Source organism: Rattus norvegicus, chromosome 11 (genome assembly GCF_021556685.1).
Source record: "Rattus norvegicus strain SHRSP/BbbUtx chromosome 11, alternate assembly SHRSP_T2T, whole genome shotgun sequence".
In the NCBI taxonomy this organism is placed as follows: Eukaryota; Metazoa; Chordata; class Mammalia; order Rodentia; family Muridae; genus Rattus; species Rattus norvegicus.
Genome location: NC_141544.1, coordinates 41,595,747 through 41,606,463, shown reverse-complemented (window position 1 = coordinate 41,606,463; position 10,717 = coordinate 41,595,747). Strand labels below are relative to the sequence as shown.

Here is a 10,717-nt window from a genome sequence, read left to right as displayed (position 1 = left end):
TACATGTTGACCCAAAAATCAAGGTGTCAGCAAGGCCCATTCCTAATGGGTCTAGTAGAAACTCAGACCCTTCCTCTCTATCTTTTAAAGGTGGTTGGAGATGCTTAGTGTGGGGCCAATGCATTCTAAATCATCTCTGTTGCCACTTTGAATACCACTGTGTGTGTGTGTGTGTGTGTGTGTGTCCCCTCCTTTGCTTCCTCTGTCTCTCAGTCACTCTCTTCCTCTGATAAAGAAGCCTATGACCGCACCAGATTTGTCTTAATGAATCTACCTCAAGAGTTAATTTATTCATATCTGTGATACTGCTTTTACATCATCCGGTGGTAATTACAGGTTCCCAGGGGTTTAGATGTAGGACTTTTGGAGTGTGTAGGTAATGGGCACCAATAAAATAAATAGTAAACATAGGGGAATCGAATAAAGGGATGGCACCTTCAGTGATAAAATGAAATTGATTGACGATTATGAGTCCCCAAAGCTTTCAGAGGACAGTGTCCCACAAACAACAAAAGTCTTTATCTTGGGAGCAAGCCTGCTGGTTGTATGACTGATATCTGCTCAATGTCTTGCAATGATGGAGACTGTGAAGAGAAAACAACCCTGTAAAGGCACTGCATTCATGAAACAGTGAAGAGGATGAGGACCGGGAGCCTTTGTGTGTTTCTGAGAAGGAAAGAAATCACAAAAGCAACGAGTTGAGGGAACATGCCCTTGAGATCCCTGCTATTTCACTATTTGTGACACTCTATCTAAACTCAGCCCATTCCAAAGTCCCAGGCATTGAATACTTCTTACAGTACTTGATGCTCTACGAGGTATTTCATGAGTGATAGCATTTCAAATGCTTTTTACTGAGCGCAAGGCTGAAGATGGAGCGAGGTGCCTTCGCTGTTCATTTGCCCGCCCATCCTGTTCTTTCCAGCGCCCTGGAGCCTGACGTGAGAGAGTCGTGTTGGGCATCACATACACTGAGATAGAAACGATGCAGTGAACATTAGTGTGGCCCTGCCCAAAGACAGCACACAGATCCCCACCCCCTCAAACAAGAAGGCATGGACGTGAGAGACAGCCACAGATGTATGTGAGAGTGTGGAAGGGGAAGGGAGAAATGGCATAATTGTAATTAAAAAATAAAAATATCACAGAATCATAAAAGTAATGTAAAATGCAGAATGTGGTAACGAATGAGAGAGAAAGAGAATGACTTAAGGCTCTACCAGAGTCTAAACGATACACCAGGATTCAGTTACTTAAACGCCAGCTGCCTTATATATCTCATTCCTCCTATATTATATTGCCCATTCTAACTTATACACACAGTATCCTAGAATGCTCCATAGCCAACTAATGTGACTCTTCTCCCCTGAAAGAAATTCTAGACAGGAACACAATACATGAAGGAGAGTGCTCATTGCCGTGTTCTATAATAAACACCGAGAAAGGTATTGATAAAAAAATACTCCTATATGTGTTTAGAGAATGCCTCTAGGTTTACATCAAAGAGAAAATTCAAAACCTAGATGAGAGGGCATGAAACAGTGACAAATACCTCATGGAGCCATGAGAACATGATGTCTTTTGACACCTGCCCCTGTAGCTTACCTTCTCTGGTCTGCATCGCTCTCGGCCTGAATGCATCATGGCCAATACACATGTTCTTTCTAATTTAGTAGAGAGACTGTAAGCCTGAAGTATAGTTCCTGTTTAAGAGAACACAGTCTCAGCTCTTCAGTTTAAATTAAAATCTTAAAAATTCCTTTAGCCTTACCTTAAGTGTGGAAGGCACTATTTACTACGTGTAGAGCCCGGGGCCACTGTGCAGATTATTCAAAGGAAGCCTCTCAACACAGTCATGACATTTTGTCACTATAGACTGGAAATAACTTCAGTCCCGGGATGCAATAAAAAGAACGTTCAAAGGAAAACGAGTGAAGGACAAGTAAATCCCATTTGCTGGAAAAATGCTCTACAGCTGAGAGTTCGGAAGCTTTACAGCATGGGCAAAGGTTACACATTGCATAATCTTAGTCAATTAAGAAACTACAAGGTTCACAAACTGGATTTGTTTGATAGTACATGAGGTAGAAACTCTTTAAGGAGATTCCAGGGAAGCTTTGGCTGCTTAGCAACCGCTGACCCCCAGGGACCAGTTCATTTTTAGTCTGGAATAATAGGTCATCAAATGCCACTGGGATTACTGTGAGCCTCACATATGGAATTTTCCAAACACATAGCTGAAAAGTTGTCACCAGCGTCTGGCCCAAAACGGGTATGTGGGTAACACATATTTTGGGGGGAAAAATGATCCATTTACTGCATGGGCCTCTTCCTTTTCGAGTGACAGTATTGAGACAGCAAAGCCATCCACCTTGTAAGAAAGTGTGATCCAATCTTGCAGCATTTCTCAGAGTACAAGAGTAGAAAAATATTGGCCCTTACTTTATTGAAATCTTGTGAACCTTTTAATAACCATGCTGTAGAATCCCGTGGAGACACTAACTCTTGTTAATTACTGATTGGCATATGAGAGTTTGCCTATTAACACTAAAATCACTATTCACTAAGGCTATGGTCTACAGAAGTTGACCGTTGGGTGATGGTCAGAGTAGTGATTATAGGTACTTTGAAGACTCAAAACAAACTTATTTTTGTATGAGCCTGAAGACAGTAGGAGCTGTGGCTAAACAATACAGTAATGAGATGGTATGCGTTATTGCATCAGACCAAGAGAAGGAAAAGAGTCTGGAGATGTTCCTCGCAATCACCAGGGAAGATATAAAGAGTCCTTCAGCTGCAGCCACGCCATAACCACGCAGGTGCCTCTTGCTTGCACTCCAGGGCTCCATGTCTCTTCGGGGCTATTCTCGCCTTTGCAGTGCCACGTCCCATAGAAATCACTGCTACATCCCTGTGACTCCTTCCATCGCTGTCTGCTCCGAGGATGTAAACCCTACCTTTGGACATTACTTACCCAGCAGCTACCAAGGCAATCTCTGGCTTCTGGACCATTGCCAAGACTCCTACTGTGAAGCACCTTGCTGTGACTCTCCCAGCTGTGTGCTCAAGACTTGCCCTGCAAGTTCTGATCCCACGGACTCCTGTGTGCCTTGCAAGTCCCCAACTGCAAATCAAGTTGTTAGTGACTGCAAAACTACCAACATCAGATGCAGACCCAGCTGCAGTCCCTGTCCTGGGACCAAAGGGTATGTATCCAACTGCACCACCGCTACTCGATTTGCATCTAAAGCCTGTCAGACTCTTCAAAATGGCTCCCGCTGCATAGAGCAATATAATTCCTTCCTCGGGAATCTTCAGGCCCCATACCACTGTATTCGGGGCAACAATGAGTACAGAAGCTATAGAAATTTTGGATTCATCACCAATGGCTTCTCTCCATCTTGTTACACTATCAGTAGCTACCATCCCCGAAGTTACCTAATGAGGTATTGCCAGTATCCAAATTATGGGTCTTCAAGTTTCCCATCACGGAGCTACCTATGTAGAAATTTTCGGTCTCTGAGCTGTATTCCCAGTACATTCCCACCTCTGAGGTACTTATGCAGCAGTAACAGACCTCTGAATTGCTACTGATTGACTTACAGCTCGCACAAGAGTTCCGACGAGGCTAATGGAGGACAGCAGGTTTTACTCTGTTCTGGGGTCTCTATATTCTGCTCAATTGATTGATTCATCTCAGAAGGTTGTCAGACTAGCCTCCAGTGTAACCGTAGATCCAATTAACCACTCAGTAGTTTGTTCTTCTGTTAGTCTGATTCTGAGGGTAGTTTTAGTTCTAAAACTGACTAGAATAGACTCACTGAAGAGATTCCACATGAAGGACAATCATCGTCTTCCTTACTCTGGTTGTCACTTGTCTTGTGGCAATCCTCTACCCGGGTTGATGCCTGATTTCAACATAGTTTGGTTTTTTCAGATTTTTCCACTTTTCATCAGTAGTTTTGCTAACTGCCTAATGAGCATCTTGCCTGTAAAGGGAGAAATAAAATTACCTTAAACCTACTAAATGAAGCGACGTCTCCCTTTCCCTCATGACTGATTATAAGAAGGAGTTCATGTCAACAACAACCATAGCTACTAACGAGCGAGAAGACTTCAGCAATTGCCTCTTTCAAAGAAGACACAAAGCACAGGGTTGATTGACAGTTGACTCTTAGCCTCAACCCTTGGAAGAAATACTCAGAACTAAATAAAGCATAGAAAGTATTTGACAAAAGAAAGACCAATGCTGTTGTACATTCTCCGAGACTCCTAGAATTCATCTACGTTCTGGACTCCTCTGTAATTCTGCTCTGTTGAATTGTGTCATTCTAGTTCTAGAAAATATCTAATAAACAATGTTCTATCCGGAATCCTTGGCTTCTCTTATGCTTCCTGACACATGTTCACTGATATTTTGTCTATATTGAGCACAGTAATATGCATACCACTGTTGATTTACAATTCAGTTTATAATCTAAATTAAAATTGTGAAGAAGGTTGAATATAAAATCCAGTTAGTTTGTTTTTGTTTTGTTTGTAGCACCTCCGATTTATTCACCTTGCAGTTTGTGATTGATTTTCTAATAAAGAAATTTGGTGAGAATGCATTTCAACCAATTTAATAACAAGTATATATTTCTGTGCATAATGTATATGACAATAAAATATAGGTACTATTGGAGATGGATTGTTAAATATGGAATCTCTTGAGAAGTGATTTTAGGCCTATAAATTTCTCATGCAGAAAATGAAATCTTCAATCTAAAAAGAAAAAAAAAACATAGGATAGACATGGTAAGCATTTCTGTAAGTAAACCGTGAGACATATTTAAAGGGAAATGTTTTGTGGTAGTGAATACAGTAGGGGACTGGAATATTTGGGAAATTTGATGGTACTGACAACCGATATTTTATGGCTCAGGTAAAACTGAGTGATGGATTGTACTTCTAGCATCTTAAAAAATAGGTAAGTTAATGTCCAGATTCAAAACTTTCACACTATACCCATGCAACTAGCATTTTAATAAACAGGAAGTGCATATGTACTGTATTTGTGGAGGGCTTCAGACCAAGTCTTGATGCCTTGATTTTGCTTGAGGATATTTGGAGATAATGATGTTCCTCATTCTTGTGACTGCCTCAGCTTTCAGATAATTCTGTTATATGTTACCAAAACATTATCCTTTGGAACCAAACCTTGACTACATAGAACCCATCTAATTCCTTTCATAAGGCATAGGTGTTCAAGTACTTGGAAAGTGTTTTGTGTGCATTAATTGAATGTTCAGTTGCTCAGATATATTTGCTTAGATCTATTTTGTGATCTTTGCAAACTCTGAAGGTAATACTATTCTTTGAGACCTTAAGTGGGATTCTTTGATGAAATTGAGATTTAGGAGAAAACTGGTCAGAGAAGTAATATACTGAAACAAACAATACTATCTAAACCATTTAACTACAACAGAAGACTTTCTGAGGAGGGAGGGAACTTCTTTTTTTTTTTTTAATTAACTTGAGTATTTCTTATATACATTTCGAGTGTTATTGCCTTTCCCGGTTTCCGGGCAAACATCCCCCTAATCCCTCCCCCTCCCCTTCTTTATGGGTGCTCCCCTCCCCACCCTCCCCCCATTGCCGCCCTCCCCCCAACAATCTAGTTCACTGGGGGTTCAGTCTTAGCAGGACCCAGGGCTTCCCCTTCCACTGGTGCTCTTACTAGGATATTCATTGCTACCTATGGGGTCAGGGTCCAGGGTCAGTCCATGTATAGTCTTTAGGTAGTGGCTTAGTCCCTGGAAGCTCTGGTTGCTTGGCATTGTTGTACATATGGGGTCTCGAGCCCCTTCAAGCTCTTCCAGTTCTTTCTCTGATTCCTTCAACGGGGGTCCTATTCTCAGTTCAGTGGTTTGCTGCTGGCATACGCCTCTGTATTTGCTATATTCTGGCTGTGTCTCTCAGGAGTGATCTACATCTGGCTCCTGTCGGTCTGCACTTCTTTGCTTCATCCATCTTGTCTAATTGGATGGCTGTATATGTATGGGTCACATGTGGGGCAGGCTCTGAATGGGAGTTCCTTCTGTGTCTGTTTTAATCTTTGCCTCTCTAGTCCCTGCCAAGGGTATTCTTGTTCCCCTTTTAAAGAAGGAGTGAAGCATTCACATTTTGATCATCCGTCTTGAGTTTCATTTGTTCTAGGCATCTAGGGTAATTCAAGCATTTGGGCTAATAGCCACTTATCAATGAGTGCATACCATGTGTGTTCTTCTGTGATTGGGAGGGAACTTCTAACTAGAAAAATGACAGAACGCTCTCTGGAAGAGCTGATGTTGGAGTGATGTTGAATGTTGAAGTGACAGGGTTCTGCACGCTCAGCGATGGTGTAGTAAAATGAGGTGGGACCTTAGTAGGAATCCAAGTGGCACTGAGTTTTAGTGGGGGGAGGGAGTGCAAACATCTATCAGCCATGGACTAAAATAGAGAGGTTATTAGATCAAAGATCATAGGTAAGAGAAGTTCTCTTAAATAAAAACGAGCAAGTTATATGAGATTTATAAATATGGCCATGGTAAAACTAAAAGTGCCTCATAATGAAAGATATCATTTAAAAATGAAAAATGGAGGAGAGAAATGCAATGTGTGAGATGTTTATGCCTACCGCCCACATTTTCTGTAAACGTTAAGCTTAAAATAGATCCCTATAAATGAAGCCAAATAACTAATAAAACAGTGCAAACAACTCCCGGAAGCAGAATTAGGAGAAAATATGTAGCATGTATTCCACAGAATTGCTTCCCTAACTACTTCAAAGTAAGATAGGAAAGCACCAACATCTTGATGAGAAACAAACAATGTGAGCAGATAATTACTAATAAACGAAATAGCATTGCCTGTAAAGTAGTCACTGTGTTAGACCCCATTGGTAATTAGTTGTTATGAGCACGAGATATTCTTTTTTTTTTTTTCAGAGCTGGGGACCAAACCCAGGGCCTTGCAAGCACTCTACCACTGAGCTAAATCCCCAACCCCGAGCATGAGATATTCTTGTTAGCATCCATTTTTCAAATATATTTAAGTGAATAATAATAGGTTGACTTACAAATACCATTTCATGGGCTGCAGGTTGGGCCAGAGATCAGTAAGGCCTGTGAGGATGTAAGAGTTTCAAAGACACCAACTGAACGTTCATCCAATTCCTCATCTTCAGGTGTCTCCTGGGGAAAGTGTCCTACAGAGGACAAACCTAGACTGACTTCATTTGGCTATTCTCTTTATATTAGTAGCACCACAGAGGGTGTTGTCTATCATATAACATATCTGGTTGTGAAGTGGGATCGGTTTTGTTGCTAAGGTCTCTTTTCTGTTGCTTTTGATTTTTTTTTAAATTATGCGTAAAAAACCATTTAATTGTCGGGTCTAAAGTTTACTTCTGAACCTGCAATTCCAAATCCGAAGTTTTGCCACAGGCACCACACTTTGACCCAGGTCCTCACAGTGCAGCCATTTCCTTAGTTGAAATTGCCTGCCCTCATCTGGAGCTCAAGAGTACAATATGGAAAGTTCCAGAAAGAAATAAGTGAAAAGCTATATGTTGAACCCTTATGTGATTAATGAAATAAACTACCTCTCTGCCCCCACTTGGGAGGTGAATCACGTCACTGTGTGGCCCGTCTTTGCAGTACAGTGGCCTTCTTGTTAGGAGCGGTCATGTTTATCAGAGCTCTACAGATCGTAAGGCTCCGTAAAACACAAGAATAGTGGTGTGAGGATTTTGTTAGTGTATGTTGTTGTAGTTCTTCTGGATTAATGCTATCAGTGATTGACGTACCTAATTTGTAAATTAAATGTTGGCATTAATATATAGATATAAGAAAATACGCACTAAATACAGTATCTAGTTCTACCTGATACGTCAAGCGTCCCCCAGGAGTCCTGGAATGTAACCACGGATAAAGCGGTACCATTGGTTTTGCTTTCAACACTCCTTTGATGCTGCAAACTAAAACAAAATTTTAATCCATCCACCTAAAAAGAATTTAGGAAGGAAAAGGTGATGAGTCTGTTTGGGGAGACTATCAACTAAACTGTAACCTAGCGATCTTAATAAAACTTTTACAATTAAAAGGAGTGTTCTGCCCTAGTATAAATTATTATGGGAAAAGGAAAATTTCAAAGCGAAGGTGAAGAAGTATAAAATACATGCTGTGGTATATTCTGTATCACATAAATAAAAATTGCCTTTTATTTTATATATAAAAGTATACATGTATTAATATTTCATCTAATTAATATAGCATTACATACAAGTTGAAGCCTACTAGTATGCATCCAACTTAAAGATATGCGAACCTTGGGTAGAGTTTTAGGAATGAGAGTGAAAAATTCAGTAAGCAAGTTTCAGGGCTGATGCTCAAACTTTATGCGTGCAATTAAAGTTTCAAAACAAAGGAAGAGAGTACTGAGAAAGGAAGTCGAGTCTCTCCTCCGATCATAGGGGACATGCAGTCAACAGCACTCTCTGCCATACTATCCATCACAGTATTGAACACCAAAGAGAAACAGGTACCGGCCCTCTACCGTGCTACTCTGCCTTCTAGGGAGAGCCAGATTGCAAGAACTCATTGATATCCTTGACAATGAATTTCCGTTAGGTAAACACACAATAAATCATGTGCCGTGATTGTGAGCATCGCACATCACTCCAGACAAATGTAAGCTGTAGTAATGAGCTAAATTTTTCAAAAATTATTGTTAGAAATACACCAATGAGTCTTTTCTTCTTTTCTTTTCTTATTTTTTTTGCTTTAAAATGAAGTTATTTTATTTATTTATTTATTTATTTATTTATTTATTGGGTATTTTTTATTTACCTTTCAAATGTTATTCCATTTTCAGTCCCTATCCCCTTTGCCCTTCTTCTGTGAGGATGTTCCCCCACCCATCCACCCCCACCCACTCCCACCTCACTGCCCTGGCATTCCCCTATACTGGGGCATTGAGCCTTCACAGGACCAAGGGCCTCTCCTACCATTGGTGCCCAACAAAACCATCCTCTACTACACATGCAGCTGGAGCCATGGGCCTGCTCATGTGTAGTCTTTGGGTGGTGGTTTAGTCCCTGGGAGCTCTGGTTGGTTGGCGTTGGTATTGTTCTTCTTATAGGATTGCAAACCCCTTCAGCTCCTTTAATCCTTTTTCTAACTCCTTGAATGAGAACCCCATTCTCACTTCAATGGTTGGCTGCGAACATTTGACTCTGTATTTGTCATGCTCTGGCAGAGCCTCTCAGGAGACAGCTATATCTGGCTCCTGTCACCATGCACTTCTTGGCATCAGCAATAGTGACTGAGTTTAGTGCCTGTATGTGTATAGGATGGATGAACAGGTGGAGCAGTCTCTGGATGGCCTTTACTTCAGTCTCTACTCCAAACTTTGTCTCTGTATTCCCTTCTATTAATATTTTTGTTCCCCCTTTTAAGAAGGACTGAAGCATTTACACTTTGGGCATCCTTCTTCTTGAGCTTCACGTGATCAGTGGATTATGTCATTGGGTAATCAGCTTTTGGGTTAATATGCACTTATCAGTGAATGAATAGCATGTGTGTTTTTATGTAATTGGGTTACCTCACTCAAGATGATATTTCTAGTTCCATCATTTGCCTATGAATTTCATGAAGTCATTGTTTTTGATAGCTGAGTAGTACTCTGTTGTATAAAATGTACCACATTTTCTGTATCCATTCCTCTGTTGATGGACATCTGTGTCCTTTCCAGATTCTGACTATTATAAATAAAGCTGATATGAACATAGTGGAGCATGTGTCCTTGTTATATGTTGGAGCATCTTTTGAGTATATGCCCAGGAGTGGTATAGCTGGGTCCTCAGGTAGTACTATGTCCAACTTTCTGAGGAACCGCCAGACTGATTTCCAGAGTGATTGTTTCAGCTTTCAGTCCCATCAACAATGGATGAGTGTTCCTCTTTCTCCACATTCTTGCCAGCATCTGTTGTCACCTGAGTTTTTGATCTTAGCCATTCTGACTGGCATGAGGTAGAATCTCAGGGTAAATTTGATTTGCATTTCTCCGATGATGAAAAATGTTGAACATTTCTTTAGGTGCTTCTCAGCCATTTGTTATTCCTCAGTTGAGAATTCCTTGTTTAGCTCCATAACCTATTTTAATAGGGTTATTTGATTCTCTGAAGTCTAACTTCTTGAGTTCTTTATACATATGGAATATTAGCCCTCTATCAGATGTAGGATTGGTAAAGACCTTTTCTCATTCTGTTGGTTGCCACTCTGTCCTAATGACAGTGTCCTTTGATATAGAGAAGCATTGCAATTTTATGAAGTCCCATTTGTTGATTCTTGATCTTAGAGGGTAAGCCATTCATGTTGTGTTCAGGAAATTTTCCCTACTGCCCATGTGCTCAAGGCTCTTCCCCACTTTTTATTCTATTAGTTGGAGTGTTTTATGTGGTAGTCTTTGATGCACTTGGACTTGAGCTTTGTACAGTTCGATAAGAATGGATTGATTTGCATTCTTCTACATGCTGTCCTCCAGTTGAACCATCACCATTCATTGAAAATGCTATCTTTTCTCCACCGGATGGTTTTAGCTCTTTTGTCAAAGATCCAGTGACCATAGGTATGTGGGTTCATTTCTGGGTCTTCAATTCTATTGCACTGTCCTACCTGCCTGTCTCTGTACCAAT

At 40.6% G+C, this 10,717-nt stretch overlaps 1 protein-coding gene across 1 annotated transcript; it reads left to right on the top strand.

Moving 5' to 3' along the window:
• The first annotated feature begins 2,804 nt into the window (after positions 1–2,804).
• On the top strand, positions 2,805–4,369 carry Krtap24-1 (keratin associated protein 24-1). Its single transcript, NM_001432648.1, is given in 1 exon segment — positions 2,805–4,369. A coding segment is annotated over 1 exon segment (747 nt). The 5' UTR covers positions 2,805–2,847; the 3' UTR covers positions 3,595–4,369.
• Positions 4,370–10,717: the final 6,348 nt, after the last annotated feature.